The sequence below is a fragment of the Orbicella franksi genome, chromosome 1, assembly GCF_964199315.1.
Source record: "Orbicella franksi chromosome 1, jaOrbFran1.1, whole genome shotgun sequence".
NCBI classification, from domain to species: domain Eukaryota; kingdom Metazoa; phylum Cnidaria; class Anthozoa; order Scleractinia; family Merulinidae; genus Orbicella; species Orbicella franksi.
Genome location: NC_138145.1, coordinates 33,335,857 through 33,354,647, shown reverse-complemented (window position 1 = coordinate 33,354,647; position 18,791 = coordinate 33,335,857). Strand labels below are relative to the sequence as shown.

Here is an 18,791-nt window from a genome sequence, read left to right as displayed (position 1 = left end):
TTAAGGAAAACTTCAAAGTGCAGTCAAATTTAATATCTGACAAGTGCGCCTTGGCCATGCGTAAAGTCTTCAATGACGAGCAAGGATGCCACTTACAATACTTGATAGCTAACCTTAACTCAGAAGCAAACTCACACTTAACTTACCTTAACACTAAAATACTGGAACGTTGCTTGACCTATAAATTTTACGCCCCTGAGGTTCTGAGGCTTTTGTTCCACCATTTTGGGACTTTATTTTTGGCATGCACTCTTCCTCACCTGTCACATTCCTGACAGGTGATTACATGGTACAAATTGGATTTGACCAGATCTTACCTTCAGCTTCTCTCACGTGAGATCTGGGAACAAGAATATTTTGTCATAACATTGTCATTGTTTCCTCAATGTCTGTTTTGTAGAATTCAATTTGAAGAAGATGTGGCGTAGTCCCAATGGCACAATTCGTAACATATTGGGGGGTACTGTATTCCGAGAGCCAATAATTTGCCAGAAAGTTCCTAGACTGGTTCCGGGATGGGTGAAGCCAATTGTGATTGGAAGGCATGCTCATGGTGATCAGGTACATTGTAACAAGCAAATACTTATAAGTATTTAAATAACATGTTAACCTCAACACTGTCTGAAATGCAATAATTATGTAAATGAAAGACAAGAACAAGGCATGGTGAACAGGTCAATGTATGTCTTACTTGATTTGAAGAGTTGCATAGGAACAGAAAGACATTCCTTGCTATCTAGTAGCCTTTGTTTTGTTCTCTTTCAATTGAGCTATTTTGTATGGTTTTGCAGCAAAGATCAAGGTATTACTGAAGCTAAGGATTTATAATGCAAAGGAATGAAATTGACTGTCAATTATTCAGGTTTTTGATGAACCAGAATTAGAATGAGCAAACCTATGAAAAATCTGAACCAAATATATTTCTACACCTCTTGTGTGCTTTCTTAAAGTGCCTCTAACCTCAAATATGTTCTATTTCTTTTTGAAAAGAATACTTAATTTGGTGAAGATTAAAAAAATTTGATTGAATCCATCAAATCCTCATGAATTTAGGAAGGTTTGGAGCTGCAATGTTCTGGTTCATGGCTTCTTGAAAGGAGATCTGGGACCTACATGTAATGTAGCTGTGACGTCAGCCAGGAAGCCAATTACAACTGTAGGTTTCTGAATTTCCAAGGGTAGTGTCAAAAAAAGACCCCGAAACCGAAGACCCGAAGACCCACTATGAAAACGAAGACCCCCTACAAAAATTTGAGGGATGATTACTGCCAAATTTAAGTTTGAGATTTAGTTATGCTGTTTGCCAATGCAGTTTTTAATGCTTTCACTGGTGTTTTTGATGTTACGAATTGTGTTCAACATGTTCTCAATAATATGTTTGCCAAAACATCGCTGTTGTTTTGTTGCCCCTGTATTTGATTATTCATTGCAAATTATGTTTTCTGTGTCAACAATTCTCTTCTGTATCTACACATTGAGTCGTTCCATATGGTGTTATGCGAACTGCGATTCTATTATTTGTGTTTTGAAATATGTTCCTCTAGATCTGGGTCTTCGTTAAGCGTAGAGCTCGACCACTATGGTCTGGCATGAATGATAAATTATGCATATTTTTCCTGCAGAAAGAAAAATTAATGTGTGCCACTCTTTGTCATCGTACAAAGCTAGATTCGGCTGGTCCAACCACCAGTGGCTCTTGAAAGATACTTAGAAGAGGTTAAAGCTCAATTTGCCAAAATACAACTTACAAAGCTTAAAGACAATCTGCCTAACACAGAACAAAAGGGGTTGAAAATACTACAAGAAGATCCCAACATCAATTTTAAATAAAGTAGACAAGGGAACATGAACGGTTGTCTTAAACACTTACAATAAAATTCTAGAAGGACAAATCGGGTAGACAGCCTTGAACACTACAAACCCTTTGAAAGTCCTATGGTTTAAAGACATTCCTAAGGGTACAACAGAAGCATCACACACAGTTTCTAAAAATAGATTACATCACCAGCATGACTATATTGACGACATGGCCAACCTATGGTTTTATCAAAACACCTAACCTGTGTCATACACCAGTGTTCTACACGCTTACAAAAATTCACAAACCAACTCCAGTTGGAAGACCCATAATATCTGGATTTGATGGTCTGACTGAAAGGCTGTTTGCATTTGTAGACAAACTCCTTCAACCCATAGCAAAAGAACAGGAGTCATATCTTGAAGACTCAACAGACTTCATCAATGTCACAGAATCAATTAAATTAAAGGCCCCAACCTGGGCTGCCTTGTGTCACTTGTTTAGTGTGAAGAAATCCATGGCCAAAACAAACAAGTGTAATGCTACATGTAGATCAAGTAGACAGGATAGATTTTTACTTCTGTTAGTTTAGCGAATAAAACTCAATCTGCCTCGATCTGGGCCGATTCAACCCTTATCGACAATTGTCTTTTTGTAATTTATACCTGTTTGCTTACTCTTGGAAAATGCACATTACATGATAGTTTTTAATTGGCTAATTGTGATTCCTAGATTTTACTTATGTTATGGTTACATTTATTTTTTTGGGACTTCAGTATTTACAATCCTTTATCAAAAAGGTTTCCTAACACAGGTCACACACTTTCAAATTCCATGTCACTTATGTGGCTCTGTATTTAAGACAACTTAAGCTTAAATCTGCTGTTTGTTGCTTTATTTCATGGAATGAAGTAAGAGTGATATCAGAGGAATCAAAAACCAGTCAGTGAGAATAAGTTCTGGATAATTTGCGTATTGCTTCAAAGTTTAGACCATGCCCTCAAGCTAGCCTGTACACGGGCTACTCTCATGCTAAAAATAACATGCAAACTGATTAAAAAGAATACAAGCATACAATTCTGGTAGCATTATAAATGCAATTTGATCTGGCCTGATGCCCTGATCTGACTAATGGTGGTATATAATATACAGTGAGGTATTGACAATAGCCCTAACAATATTAATGAACCGCACAGCCATGGGCTGAGCGCGGTTCATGTTCTACCTGTGGTTTATTTATTTATTTTTCTTGTTGGTGACCAGACCCAAACTCCCTCTCGGCCAAATTTTGAATCACACAACCTTTGATGTTTATTCGCCTAAAGCTGTTCAAAAATTGATACACGGACAATGTTACGGATATTGTTTTCTTTATTGTGGGTAAAATATATTTTCTTTTGGTTTTATTGAAGTGTTGGATCCCAATTGAATAAATAAATACGCTAAAAAAAAGGTATTACGTCAGCGATAGAATGCGCTGACGTTGCAGCTTTCACTTTCACTACATGGCAAATAACATCGTGTTTACTTTGCAAGTTGATTTCGCCAGAAGCGACGGTCATTAATTTATTTGCAATTTTGCGAGTATTTCTTGTGGTTTTAGGCAAATGAAGTAAATTCTTTGGCTGTTTCATCGCGGCGAGTTCGGTGATCAGAAGGAAAATTAAATATTTGCAAGCCAAGCAAAGAACATGTCAGAACGTGTAAGGATTATGTCATTGGTAGGGAAATAACCACCATACTAAAGGTAGCTGTGGATAACGGAAGTTGTGAATTATGTGACTCATGTGACTACTTTGCTAGCTCTTTACTCGTGGAAAACACCAATTAAATTTAATCATGACTTTTAAGAAAGAAAGCTGTTGTTAATAGTGTTATTATTGTATTGTTCATATCGTTCATGCCCATACATATCCCAAAGAAAGTTCCAGAATAAGACCATTACGTCATTGGAAATTTCACAACAGCTATGACTGAAGTTGCAATAATACAGGTTGTGCTGATCAAGTGATGTTGGTCTTAAGAACTCAATAAGTCATCAAGGACTGCTTTGGAATGTGCACTGCATTGCGACTGTAGTGCCACCAAAACAGTTAACTTTGAAAAGCGCGTTTGTAAGATCTAAAAGATCTTCTTGTTTCTTTAGTTTTGTCGGTGATCAGACCCAAACTTCCTCTCGGCCAAATTTTGAATCACGCAACCTGTAATGTTTATTCACTAAAAGCTGTTGAAACATTAATACAGGGACAATGTTATGGATATTGTTTTCTTTATTGTGTGTAAAATATGTTTTCTTTTGGTTTTATTGAAGCGTTAGATTCGAAGGGGATAACAAATATGCTAAAAAAAAAAGTATTACGTCAACCATGGAATGCGCTGATATTGCAGCTTTCACTTTCACTACATGACAAATAAGATCTTGTTTACTTTGCAAATTTATTTCTCCAGACGCAACGGTCATTAATTTATTTACAATTTTGCGAGTATTGCTTGTGGGTTTAGGCAAATGAAGTGAATTCTTTGGCTGTTTCATCACAGCGAGTTCATAGATCAGAAGGAAAATTAAATATTTGCAAGCCAAGCAAAGAATGTGTCAGAACATGCAAGGATTACGTCATTGGTAGGGAAATAACCACCATACTAAAGGTAGCCGTGGATAATGTAATTCTTGAATTATGTGGCTCGTGTGACTACTTTGCTACCCCTTTACTTATTGAAAAACCAATTAAATTTAATTGTGACTTTTAATAAAGAAAGCTGTTGTTAATAGCATTATTATCGAATCGTTTATATCATTCATGCCCATACATAACCCGAGAAAAGTGATTAAGACCATTACGTTATCGGAGATTTCACAACGGCTATGACTGATAGTGCAATAATACAGTTTGTGTTGATCAAGTGATGTGATGTCTACAGTAATAAATGAATCATCAAGGACTACTTTGGAATGTGCACTGCATTGCGACTGTAGTGCTAAGAAAACAGTTAAATTTTAAAAGCGTGGTTATAAGATCTAACAGATCTTCTTGTTTTTGTGAGTTTTATACCTGTTTGCATATTTGCAGAAAATGTGCTTTAGAGGTTAGTTTTTAATCCACTCATTGTCATCTTTAGATTTTTCTACGTGACTGAAACCCGTCACTTCAACGTTCTAAGCCTGTTATTTGTTGTCACACTTGATTTAAACACAAGCATGTTGCATGAACTGAGGACTTGGACACTTATAAAAAATAGGTCCGCAATGCGTACTTGTGAGCTTATGCTTAGTTTTATTCCATTCGGTTGGAGTTTGTTTTGAAAAGTCGGTATCTGGGAGTTTAATTGCTATAAGCGAGAAGGCAATCACTGCAAAGATAAAGGTGTTATTTTGAAACTGGAGACATTGTACTCATGGTAGAAGACTTGTGGCCCCTTGGTCACATTCTCGAAGTAAAACCAAACAGGAGAGACGGGCTTGTGGGGAGAGTCAGGCTGAAAACCAAGTCCATGGTCCTGGAATGTCCAACAAGATCGTTCTTTAGAGGGGCTGCTAGACTCCACAAGAGCAGCTAAACATTGTTGATCTTGATGTCCTCAATAGACTGCAAGCTGTCTCTCTTTTGCTTGGAAATCCGTGGGGAAGAACGTAATGAAGAAAGCAAAACAAGTGTGACTGTGAGTGTGACACATGACTTGAAATGGCAATGAGTATATTACGTGTCTTTTGTTGCTGACGAAGCCACAAGTGGTAATTATAAGTTGGCTGTCAGAAGTTGGGGGAGGAAGGTTCTTGCTTGAAATTGTTAAATTGTAGAGTGTTTTGTAAGGCAATCTATCGATGTCAATGGTAGAAGCAGCGGATTCTTGTGAATTAGGATGCTTTATCATATCTTTCTATTGCTGGGGTATTGTAGACAGCAAGCCATAATACTGTAAGAAGTTGCATTTTAGTTGAAATTTTTGCTGAAAACCATTGAAAGTAAGAAATTGGTTCTTATTCTTGTCTAACAGACTGGACAGCTTTTCAATGCCAGCATGATGCTAGTTTTCATAAAACCCCGACAGTTTACCAACTTTTATAAACCTGTTATTCCAGATGATTTGGTTCAGAGTATCCAATTTTCATTGCGGCACAGTGACGTTTAAATTTTGCCAGTACGCGATTAAATTCATATAGAAATTCAGAAAATTGTCATTATTTTAGTTTCACATACTTGATGTCGTAATTGCACTGAAAGAGTAATGAACCACCTACATTAGGAAGCAAAAAGTTTGGAATTTTCTTCCACAGGGACTCATCAGGTGAGCAAAGACGCTTCACCCAACATAAGTTTAATGCCTTATCAAATGTTGTAAAATCTGTCATTTTGAGTCCGCCTTCTTTACTTTTCATAATAGTGGATTTCTTAATTTTTGGCTGTTTGTATTTCCATATTTAATTAGATATTATTTTGTTGACATTATCCGAAAACGATACTGAAGTTTTAAGTGCGCTGCAAACAAGTGTCAGTTTTGAAAGCGCTTAAGTGTTACCTAATTTGATTCTTCCATAGAGTGTGATGTCTCTTGATGACCATATATTAAGAATTTTTTTCAAAGGATCCAGCTTGTCGAAGAAGTTTTTTTGTTCAGCCTTCTTTTCGTCATGAGAGAATTAAACACCAAGTGTAGGTTCATCAAGCAGAGTCAGATTTAAAATTTTATCTTTACAGAAATGTTTTGATCCTAACTGTAGCAGTCCTGATTTTGATTGGTTTATTTTCAGCCCTGAACACTTTTCGAACACTGCAAGCAGGTCAAAGAGATTGTGAATGGATTGAGCATCTCTAACAATAATGCTGGTATCATCCACATACTGTGCCAGTTTTACACATCTTCCTGGGTTCAATTTCAAGCCCTTTGATGGAACGCGAGCGTCTTATTGTGCAGCTAAGAATCTCTATACCAATGACAATCAAAGGAGACCTATCGTCAAACTCGTGGATTAAGTAATATAGAGATGAAACATGTTGGTGAACTTGCAATTATTGGTGTATTTTTAAAGGCTGTTAAAACAAGCCGCGTTCGTACCACGCATGGTCGCACTTATCTCACAAAGCGTAGGCTTTTTTCGTTGGCTTTTGTTGCACACATATTACAGAATAGTTAGGGTGGCAAAATTGCAGCTGAACAGAGAGTGGTAAAGGCTAAGGGTTCTTGGGTCACAGAGGACACTCGTGCCAAAGAAATCATAGAGTACTCTCCTCCTCCTCCCCCCGACACACACACACACACACACCCAGATCTTGATGTTGATGTTTGTCTACCTGCTGGGGAAATTTACAAGTATTCAAGTTGTACGAGCTTACAGACCTTTTTCATTGCATTTCACTCAAGGCTATAAGTAAGAATTGTTATGAGACAGCACTTCTTTTCCAATGTAGAACCGCTTGTCTCTCTATATATATATTGCATGTGAAGTACATCAAAATAAGTAGCCTCATTTGCAAGCATTTTCAGTGTTGATCCAAAAAATCTGTCCATCCATAAATATGTGCTCCTACGAGCTCACAGAGGGGTTTCTTTCCATTTGTTATCTTTTCAATCAGGAAGCAAAAGTGTAAACACAAGACAAGGTAAAAATCATTTAAGATTATCAAAATCAAGTATTTGGGAATTTTTTCCAAGTTTATGTGCATTTCACAACCCACTCAGAGTTCAGATCAATATAATACTAAGATAAACAAGACAAGTATAGAGAACACAACTTTACTCTAAACTTGACTTGATGTCGGTTGAACGTGGACTACTCGATTGACAGTTGGATCTCACAGGAGATCTAATCAGCCAAACTTGAAAAGTAAAACGATAATAAGTCAAAGACTACTGCAACGCTGACACAAGGTATATTCAAAACAATATTTCGGCTGGCCTCAGGTTTAGATGTTACTAATTATAAAATTACAATATTATATAATGGTGCCAATGTTTGTCCTGGTTTCGTTCATTGAGAAGTTTTCGTTTCGCTCATATAAGTTCAATAAGGTCCTCGAATAATACACATTCTCATCAAAGCTTACCACATCAGTAGGTCACTTTCCAGCAAACAAATGCTCATCTCCTAGTCATTTTGAACGCCTGGATGAGTCAAATGCTCATGAAATTCAGCGCTCAAGTTGGCCATAGTACTAATTCGAACATTCGTAGTCAACTCCACTTCAGTTTAGCGAAACACCTAACATTACTGGTCGTGTAAAAGCTACAAAATCATCAATTCAGGCTGGCACGATACATCCTTTGAGTAGTAACCGCGCAAACACAATAGCGAGGCTCGCGCTGATTGCACGGTTACTATTCCAATATGGCGTCGGGCTCGCTTACTATTCCAACATGGCGTCGGCCTCGGGCGCTCTCGTTCGGGCCGACTAATTACGAACAGTGTCTACACCTGAGTGAGTGAGTGAGTGAGTGAGTGAGTGACACATTTGCATATCGGAGTCCCCGCAAGAAACACGTTTCTACGCTTCGCGTATCCACGAGTTTAAAAAGTAGGCTGGACAGCAGACAGCCTTGTCTGACACTTCACTGCATGCAAAAGTGCTCACTGGTTAAACCATTGTTTAGAATAAAACTAGAAATGTTGTGATAGAATACGCCGACCCAGCTTTTAAACATTTTTGGAGGTTATCGAATGCTTGTTTGAAGTCAAGAAAAACCACAGCACTGGGGATATTTCTCTGCTTTGCAAACAACATCGTGTCTGAAATAAGTCTAATACATTCTCATATATATCTTCCTTTAATATACCCTGTTTGGCACGGATGAATGATCGAGGGCAAAACTTTTTCCAGACGTACTGCTATGGTTTTGGTTGCGATTTATAGTCTGTGTTTAGCAAATAATGAGATGGGTCTCCAGTTCTTTAAATGTTCTAGACTTTAATTTTTCTTAGGTATTGGCAAAATGATGCTGAGCTTTTGAGAGATTGACAAACTGCCTTCATGAAAGGCGTAGTTGAAGCTGTCAACGACATACTTACCAATACAGCTCCAAAAGAGGTGGTAGAATTTGATCGTGAGGCCATCTGAACCTGGTGTTTTGTCATTACAGAAGCCGCACTGAACACATTTGTGACCTTACACAGGAAAATGTGCATTAGCTCCTATCCGTTAAACAGGCTAAAATTAACGGATGATAAACGGATAACAAACAGATAGTAAACACCTTTAAAACCGTTTCAATGTTTTCCAGAAACGTTTTAATGGTTACTGAATCTCAGCAAACGGCTTGGCAAAGCATTTGAACCATTAGCGAAAATTTTCGAACAAATGACTGGAAATGTGAGAATGGCTGGCAAAAATTTTCGAACAGATAACTTCAAGCGTTAAAACGGCTAGCAAAAATTTTGGAACGGATGACTTGAAGCGTTTGAACGGTTAGCTCATCATGTGTTCAAACGGATGACCTCAAATATTTGAATGGTTAGCCAAACTTTTAATTCAAGCACTCAACTTTTCAATCGAAGGGTCACTGACTTAGCACGCGATCAGCTAAAGAGTGAAAATTATATCGTACCATAAGCACTTGAAAGCAATAACAATGATTCTAATTAATCATCTGTGAACTGGATATAGATAATATAATTCAAAGCAAGCGAATAACTACTTATGGTTAGAAATTGTCTCTATGTCAAATTGTCAAGAAAACAAAAACAACATTCTGTCCATGTTTGTTTAATCGAAGTCATCGTATGCAATGCCAACCCAGAAACATTTCTGACCAAATTCTGTTGATATAAACAAAGTAATCTCCAGGCACAAATTATTTTAAGGAAACATGCTTTACTATCATTAAAAATACTTCACAAACAGTAGACAAGCGAGTTTGTTCAAGAGCAGAAATATGTTCGTGCCACAACACCACAAATTGTTGTGTGTGCAATTCGCACGTGATGCAAGTGAAAAACTTTTCCTGGACGGAGTTGGGGAAGTTTGCTACTAGCCTAAAATTTCAGTCCTCGGACAGCCCTCGGATGACAATTGACATAAATTTCAAGCTACAGTACGATTTAACACAAAATAGAATGTGGGGTACTGATAAACGGAAAGGTATGTGAGTTACAATATCATTCTAACTGTAATGACCAGCCACAAGTGAATCCAAACATACACTCATTAATTCAGTAAAGCATGAATACATGTACATCACATGATCATGGAGAAACGCCAATCACAACATTCCTCCCCTCTAGAATTACACGTTATTCATCCATAAACTCCTCATGTAAATTGGAACAACTAAATCAAAAACTATTTGTCCTCTCTTTCAACCACAGTCCCTGTGATAAAGTCACGATTCACACAGGTAGTCTTTCAGGTTTCCAGGTCTGGCCCTTTTCTGCACAGGGTGTGTCCCCAGAGAACTTGTTTTAATGGGTGTCTGAGTAGGTGATGCTGGTGGAGACTAAGGAACCTCAAGTTGGTCACAAACACCAGGGGTGGGTGGTGTTGCATCACATTCAGGCAAGACCAACAGTGTCACACTGGGTGTCACACTTGTAACTGGCTCCTCTGCCACATCATTCTCATGGCTTCGAACATGGTCTTAGTGCTGCCAGATGACTGTCCCGTTGTCCAGCTGAACGCGAGCTGACACTGGACCAGTTTTCTCCACGACAGTCCCTGGCGTCCAGGCCTTCTTGTTCCGGAAATCCTTGACATAAACAGTCTGGCTCTCTAGAATCTCCGTCTCCTTAGCATGGTAATCATGTGCTGCTTTCTGCTGGGACTGTTTATTCCTAACGCGATTTGCTATGCTTGGAACAAGCTGATTCAGCTGTGTGTGCAATCTCTGATTCATGAGTACTTCTGCTGGTGGAACTCCGGTCGTACTATGAGGGGTGGTGCAGTAACTAAGGAGGAATTGTGATAACTTTGTTTGGACACTTGGTGCCACTTTGATGTGTTTGATTCCATTCTTTTTCATGAACTCCTGGAATTCTGAGCTGGTAAAATTGCTACCATTGTCGCTAACGAGTGTTGTTAGTAGGCCATGTGTAACAAACATCTCTGTCAGCTTTTCATTTGTGGCAGTTGACGTGATAGACTTCATGCGATGCATTTCCAAACACTTCGAGTATGCATCCATGACTACAAGGAACATTTCTTTTTTGTAAGGCCCTGCATAGTCAATGTAAATTCTTGACCAGGGGAGTCCTGCCCACTCCCAGGGGTGTAATGGTGCTTCTGTGGGTGCACTCTGGTTTGACTGACATTTGTCCCAGCCCATCACTTTCTTCACAATCTCCTGATCCATGCCTGGCCACCATACATAGCTTTGTGCCAACGCTTTCATTCGCGATTCGCTCGGGTGGGCCTCATGCAGCTCAGTGAGTATTTTCGATCTTCCTTGTCGGGGTACAACCACTCTGGCACCCCAAAGTACACAGCCATCTTCTACGCTTAATTCACTTTGCTTGGTGAAGTAAGGATTTAGCTCTTCAGAGTTGTTTTTGGTTGGCCATCCTTCTAAGATGAAGCGTAGCACCTGCGAGAGGACTGGATCCCTCTTGGTCCACTCTTTGATGTGGCTACTATGTAGAGGTGTACCTTCCAAATGTTCCATTAACAAGATTGTTTCACCAGGAACTGGGACTGACTCGGGCATCTCAGGCAAGCGTAGCCTACTTAAGCCATCTGCATTACCATTGGTCTGACCAGCCTTGTATGATATCTTGTACTCGTAAGCAGACAAAGTCAGTGCCCATCACTGGGTTCGCGATGCAGCAAGCGCTGGAATCTCTTTCTTCTCATTCAACAAACCCTCCAAAGGTTTATGATCCGTCTTGATAGTGAATGAGTGTCCATAAAGAAACTGATGGAACTTCCTAACTCCAAAGATTATGGCTAGCATGTCCTTCTCTAAGGTCAAATAATTTCTTTCAGCTCCGTTTAGAGATCTGGACATGTATCCTATTGGACATTCAGTTTTTCCTTCCAGTTTGTGGGATAAACACACCATAATCGGAAACATCAGTGGCAAGTACAAGTTCCTTGACTGGGTCAAAATGTACTAGTAGCTCAACTCACTGCAACAGCTCCTTAGATTTTGCAAAGGCCTCCTGTTGTTCCTTTTGCCACTGCCATGTTGATCCATTCCTTAAGAGCTGGTGTAAAGGCTCCAGGATGGTTGCTACATCAAGTAAGAATCTATGGTAATAATTGAGCATGCCCAGGAAAGCTTGCCACTGATTATGTACCCACAGTACATGACTTCAGGTTGCACGAACAGACATTTTGCCAAATGTAGCTTTAATCCTGCTGTGAAGAGCTGACTAAGCACTGCTTCTAGGTTGGCTAGATGATCTGGGTCGTCCTTGCCGCTGACTAAGATGTCATCAACTTGCATGACAACATAGGGGATGCCTTGCAATAAATTCTCCATTGTATGTTGGAAAATTCCAGGTGCTGATGAAACCCCAAAGGGTAGTCTATTATATTGATAGAGTCCCTTGTGAGTGTTGATTGTAGTGAATTTCTTCAATTCCTCATCTAATAATAACTGTTGGTATGCCTGTGACATATCCAGCTTGGTGAATTTATTTCCTCCACCTAGTGTGGCAAGCAAGTCCTCAGTCTTGGGGATTGGATAATTATCCAACTTTGAGACTTGGTTAAAAGTACACTTATGGTTGCTACAAATATGCACTGATCCGTCTCTTTTCACCACTGGAACTATAGGTGCCGCCTACTCTGTGAACACTACCAGAGATATGCCTTCGCTCTGCAATTGATCCAGTTCCTTTTTGACTTTCATTTTGAGTGCATACGGTACAGGACGAGCCTTCATGAACTTGAGTGGAGCACTTGGGTCAACAGAGATTTTGGCTTCTGTGCCCTTCAGTGTGCCCAGTCCTTCGCCAATAGTGTCCTTGTGTGCATCTAGGATCTTCTGCAGCTGACGGTTGCCCTCCTGGATGTTGAAAATACTGTTCCAGTTAAACGTAATCACTTGAAGCCAGTCCCTTCCAAGTAAATTGGGTCCAGGACTCCTCACCACCATGGCTGGTAAATTATGCTGTTGATTCTGGTACTTGACAGGAATCAGTACTTCACCCGACACTGGTATTTTCTCTCCTGTGTATGTGCTTAATGCGGCCTTTGAACTCTTCAATTCCAATTTGTCACGTAACTTGTACATTTGTTCATTCAACACGGTGCTGGTCGCACCAGTGTCTATCTCCAATTTGTGTGGTTCACCACAAAGTTCCACAGTCACTTTGAATGTCTTGGGTTTGCTTTGTCCGTGAATGTGGTACATTGTCACGGCATAAACACCTTCTTCCCCAGAAACTTCGTCCACGAAATGTGTAGGCTGCTTCTTCCCCTTTGCTAGCTTACTGTCTCATGAACTGGTATGTTTACCTTCCCACGTTCCAGAATCAGTTCCTTTGCCCGTCGTTTTCTTTTGCCTTTTCTTGCCATGACACACTGGCTGAGTGCCCTTGTCGTCCGCATTTAAAACACTGAGCATCTCTAAATCGTCAGGCTGAAGCTTCATGTTTCTCCCCACAACGGTAAAACTATGAATCTGGACGACAATCTTTAATTCCGTTCTTGTCTCAAGCGTCGACCTGATTAACGCTGCTGGGGGTCGTGTCGGACTGAATATCAGCCACGTGCTTCGCTGCTAACTCTTCTCCCAAAGCAATCTCCTCGACCTTCTTGAGTGTCAACTCTCGTTCTGCTAGTAATCGCCGCTGGATTTTCTAATTATTTATGCCACAGACCAACCGATCTCTTACCATTTCTGGTAATGTCTCGCCAAAGTTACAATGTTTGGTTAGCTTACGCAATTCTGCCACATATGAAGAAGCTAGTCATAAAAGGGGATAAGTGACGATTTTGGTTGCTTTTCTTTTTTCTTGCTCCAAAATAGCTGAATTTTTGCATGTGGTCTTCAATGTAATAGAAAAACGTGGTTCTGTATTTTTGTCGCTGGTTTTTGCTTTGTTTTCGAGTTAAAACGTAGGCAAAAAACTCGGCTTTTCCTAGCCATGTCTTTAGGAGTTTATTTGTTGAACAGCAAACAGGCAGACTGTTTATAGTGTATGAAGTCAAAACCGAATCCCAAAGCATATAGAGCGGAAATCTGGGAACGGATTGTTTACACCGGTTATTGTGACGTGAACACAACATGTGAATCGATCGAGCATCAAACGAAATGCCATCAAACAAAAAAGAGATGTGCCGCATTAGAGCTCTGTCAACTAATATCTTAAGCATTGTTTTAAAGTACCTTGTATGCCTACCTGGTGGTTGAGAGGCATCATAAAGCCTCGATAAACCCGTAAGTCATCAGTACGTTTTAAAGAATCAAAATGTGTTCTGAAACTTCGAAGGCAGCTGATATACCGTAATCGTGTTATCGGCGTTCGAAGTCAGGTCGAGCCAGGTAGCAAAGTCCAAGAGCAGTTCTTGCCCAAGAAAAATACCCTCTGGTGAGTTGTGGCCCATTTGCCAAGCGTTGCTAGCGTCAAAGTTTGGAAAGCAAGAACTGGTTTTAGACTTATAAAATTTGTCTTGTATCGACCGCCATGTTTTCCCGCGCACGAGGTGTAAAGACCCTTCCCGGCATGCATTGCGATTACGTTCTGTGGACGTTTCTCGAACTGGTAACTAGATTTAAACATAATGGCCAGCAAGTGGCGATGGATTGTAACAGATCTGTGATCCAGTTTGCGTTGATTTTATTTCAAATCGGCATGATTTGTAGTGTTTTGAGCTTCTGGGATCAGGGGACATGCAGATGTATGGAGACCCGTACGTTGCGCAGAAGGGTTAATCTGTTAATCTGTCAGCCCTATTTATGGAGCGTTTTCACGTGGAGTCATCAAATTCTTAAATCCAAAACTAAACAGCCACCAAAGTTGTTATCCTCATCAGGCATAAGAGGTACCAGCGCATTTTCAACTTGGAAGTTATGGCGGTGCGTGACATAAAGCTACGATCGCGTTTGTCGAAAACTATGTTTTATCTTGTGATTTTTTAGCCATTGAAGATGTTGCCGTATTTGGAAAAGTGCTTGTTGAAATGTTTATTTGTTTCATTTTATTTTTATTTACACCTTTTTTTGACCTGAAATCAACATTTTTGAGCTTATACGTTGCGTGAAATTACCATTTTCAGGAGCCCATCATGGGCTCCTACCATTTTGCTGTTTTCTAAGTGAAACCAACATCCTTGCTGTCACGCGTTAACGTCAAATCAACATTTTAACCTATTTAGACTTGAAATCAACATCATTGGGCTTATGCGCTGCGTAAAATTGACATTTTTCTGGTTTCTAAGTGAAACCAACATCCTTGCCGTCACACGTCAACGTGAAATCAACATTTAAACCTTTTTTGACCTAAAATCAACATCATTGAGCTTATGCGCTGCGTGAAATTGACATTTTGCTGGTTTCTAAGTAAAACCAACCTCCTTGCCGTCACGCGTTAACGTCAAATCAACATTTTAAGCTATTTAGACCTGAAATCAACATCATTGAGCTTATGCGCTGCGTGAAATTGACATTTTGCTGGTTTCTAAGTGAAACCAACATCCTTGCCGTCACACGTTAACGCGAAATCAACATTTTAAGCTATTTAGACCTGAAATCAACATCATTGAGCTTATGCGCTGCGTGAAATTGACATTTTGCTGGTTTCTAAGTGAAACCAACATCCTTGCCGTCACGCGTTAACGCGAAATCAACATTTTAAGCTATTTAGACCTGAAATCAACATCATTGAGCTTATGCGCTGCGTGAAATTGACATTTTGCTGGTTTCTAAGTGAAACCAACATCCTTGCCGTCACGCGTTAACGCGAAATCAACATTTTAAGCTATTTAGACCTGAAATCAACATCATTGAGCTTATGCGCTGCGTGAAATTGACATTTTGCTGGTTTCTAAGTGAAACCAACATCCTTGCCGTCACGCGTTAACGTGAAATCAACATTTAAACCTTTTTTGACCTAAAATCAACATTTTTGAGCTTATACGTTGCGTGGAATTGACATTTTGCTGGTTTCTAAGAGAAATCAACCTCCTTGCCGTCACGCGTTAACGTCAAATCAACATTTTAACCCGTATTTAGACCTGAAATCAACATCATTAAGCTTATGCGTTGCGTGAAATTGACATTTTGCTGGTTTCTAAGTGAAATCAACCTCCTTGTCGTCACGCGTTAACGTGAAATCAACATTTTGCTGGTTTCTAAGTGAAATCAACCTCCTTGTCGTCACGTGTTAACGTGAAATCAACATTTAAACCTTTTTTGACCTAAAATTAACATTTTTGAGTTTATACGTTGCGTGAAATTGACATTTTGCTGCTTTCTAAGTGAGATCAAAGTCCCCGCGGTCGTGGCGGGCCGATCCTTTGTTATGATAAACCGAGGCGAGACTTCAACTTATAACAAAGGCTTGGCTTGGTTATTATAACAAAGGATCGGCTCTGTTTATCATAACACAGGCCCAGCTTCGTTTATTTGCAGCTTCGGCGGGAAAAGGGCGTTAGGTATTTTAATCAAAAGTGAACTTTGTCGAAAACGCTCCAAATTTCGCATAGAGTTTTGTTGAGGTATGTTTAGCAATGTCCCGTAGTTTTTCCGCTAAACTTTGCTTTGTTTTCAGGATATTGCGTATGCAAAAAACCACTCGGTTTTCCTAGCGGCGTCTTTATAAAGCGAAGCAAAAACCAGCGGCAAAAATACAGGAACACGTTTTTCTATTACATTGAAGACCACATGCAAAAATTCAGCTAATTTGGAGCAAGAAAAAAGAAAAGCAACCAAAATCGTCACTTATCTCCTTTTATGACTAGCTTCTTCATATGCTGCAACTCCTTCGTCTTCGTTTCGATTTCGGCTATGAATCCACTATCTCACTTGGCTTCAGTGAAAGTACTTCTCAAGTGTGTTGACAATCTTCTTAAAAGTTTTCTCCGCTGGCTTCGTTAGTTGAAGTAAATCCCTTGCAAGTGCGTATGTTTTGCTCCCGCAAACACTGAGTAGAATTGCTCAGAGTTTCGCCACATCTTCCACCTCATTCGCTAGGAAATACTGTTCCAACTGCTCCACATACTGGGTCAATGATTCTTCTGATTCTTTGAATTCGCCTATTTTTCCGTAGGTCGCCATTCCTGTACGAATCTAGAGTGAAATGTCTCGTCGCCAAATGTAATGACCAGCCACGAGTGAATCCAAACATACACTCATTTATTCAGTAAAGCGTGAATACATCACGTGATCATGGAGAAATGCCAGTCACAACACTAACACTAAACAAAGTCACATTGCGCATACCATAGTTTTATGTGAATTCACGTTACCCAAACACAACTGTTCTTGTTCTCATTCGACCACCACTGTTTTTCATTTCGATGTTTTTATTTTGATGAAAGAAGGAAATAAAAATATGTACTAGGCAAGCTAACTTTAAAAACTCAACCTGCAACAAAACATAAGACATAAGAAAGTTGTAAATTGAGCATTTGCAAATGAGACACCAACTTGATTTATTTACAAGCATACCACAGCTTTCTGTTCGGTTCAACAAATTGTTTTACCGTTCCGTTCTGTCTGTCTTCTAAACTCTGTAGCTTCTGGTTAACATTGTCTTTGGTCATTTTAACAGTACGCTTAAAATGTTCATTGAAACGTTTTTATAATGGTTCCAAGACTTTCTAAACGGATATGGGATAGGCTTCCCGTTAAAACAAATTCAAAGATTTCTTTATGGATTGCTTTTACCATTTAAACGGATGCTTGGATTTTTAAATGGATTGGTTTTGCTGTTTTAATGAATGCTTAGATTTCTCTAAGGGATCGCTTTTGCCGTTTTAACGGCTGCTGAGATATTCTTAACAAATACCTCTTTCTGTTTTAACAGATCCAGAAAATTTATGACTGGTTGCGAAAGGGGTTACCTGAAAACACTGACCCCCACTACAGACAGGGTCTGTGGACTACGCTACGGACCGGTCCATTGGCTACCTCTACGGACCCCCTCTACGGACCACTCCAAAATAGTCTAAAAATAATAAATAAAGATTTCACTTGTGGGTTGTCTAATAGATTACTTGTGTCAGTGAAATTCCAAGTGTTTAACGGTGCAAATGTAAGACTTGGGTTTTTAACACCCTCCTCCCCCCCCCCCAAAAAAAATGCCTAAAAGCTGTTTTCAGCGTAAGGGGATGCTAATGGCAAAAACAAGGAAACTTACCTTCTTACCTTCCATTTGTAGCTCCATCTGCCTATGTAAGATGTGTTTTTAGGTCATTTAAGCTTGTTTGTATCTGTAATTTTGCTGAGCAAATTGTGAAGCTTGGAACGAGTTCACAAACCCACGGGAGAATGGACTGAACAAAATGGCAGAGAGGAATTAACACAAGTTTTGAGGCTTCCTAGAGACTTCCCAGAGGTGTCCTGGAGGCTTCCCAGTTTTTCATATACTGTATGGCCACAGCAAAGGAAATGGCAATGTGTGATGATATAAATTGTGCCCGAGCCTGAACCCAAGTCTGTTACATTTGCACACTGTAACGTTTGAAATTTCGCTGACACGAGTTATCTGTTAGACAATCCGTAACTGAAATATTTATTTATTATTTCTATTCTGTTTTGGGGGGTGGTCCGTAGAGGGGCTTTGTAGGGGTGGTCCATGGATTGGTCCATAGGTAGTCCGCAGACCCGGTCCATAGTGGGGGTCAGCAGACCGGGAGTCAGTGTTTTTGGTTTACCTGTTGCGAAAGCTGTTTGAACAGTTTGATTGTAACGGATAACAAACGGATGAAAAATGCTTTTATCCATTTAACGGATAAGGCGTAGTGTACATTTTCCTGTGTAAGGTCACATTTTGTACACTCCCTTAGTGTTAGTAAGCTTTCACAGCTGTCGCATTCTTCGCTTTCAAGAGTTTTTATGCTGTCAGGATCAAAAAGGAACTTGAAATTGTCATCCGCTGGAGTAGTGTTTTTAGATTCAT

At 39.6% G+C, this 18,791-nt stretch overlaps 2 protein-coding genes across 2 annotated transcripts in view; both read left to right on the top strand.

Moving 5' to 3' along the window:
- LOC145479758 (uncharacterized) overlaps positions 1-18,791 on the top strand; it is a 307,549-nt gene that overhangs the window by 35,209 nt on the left and 253,549 nt on the right. The window lies entirely within an intron of this gene.
- Positions 1-18,791, top strand: part of LOC145479330 (isocitrate dehydrogenase [NADP] cytoplasmic-like) — a 111,930-nt gene that overhangs the window by 31,852 nt on the left and 61,287 nt on the right. The window contains exon 4 of the mRNA XM_081457671.1: positions 401-561. Coding sequence (XP_081313797.1) covers positions 401-561 — 161 coding nt within the window. The remainder of the gene's footprint in view (positions 1-400; positions 562-18,791) is intronic.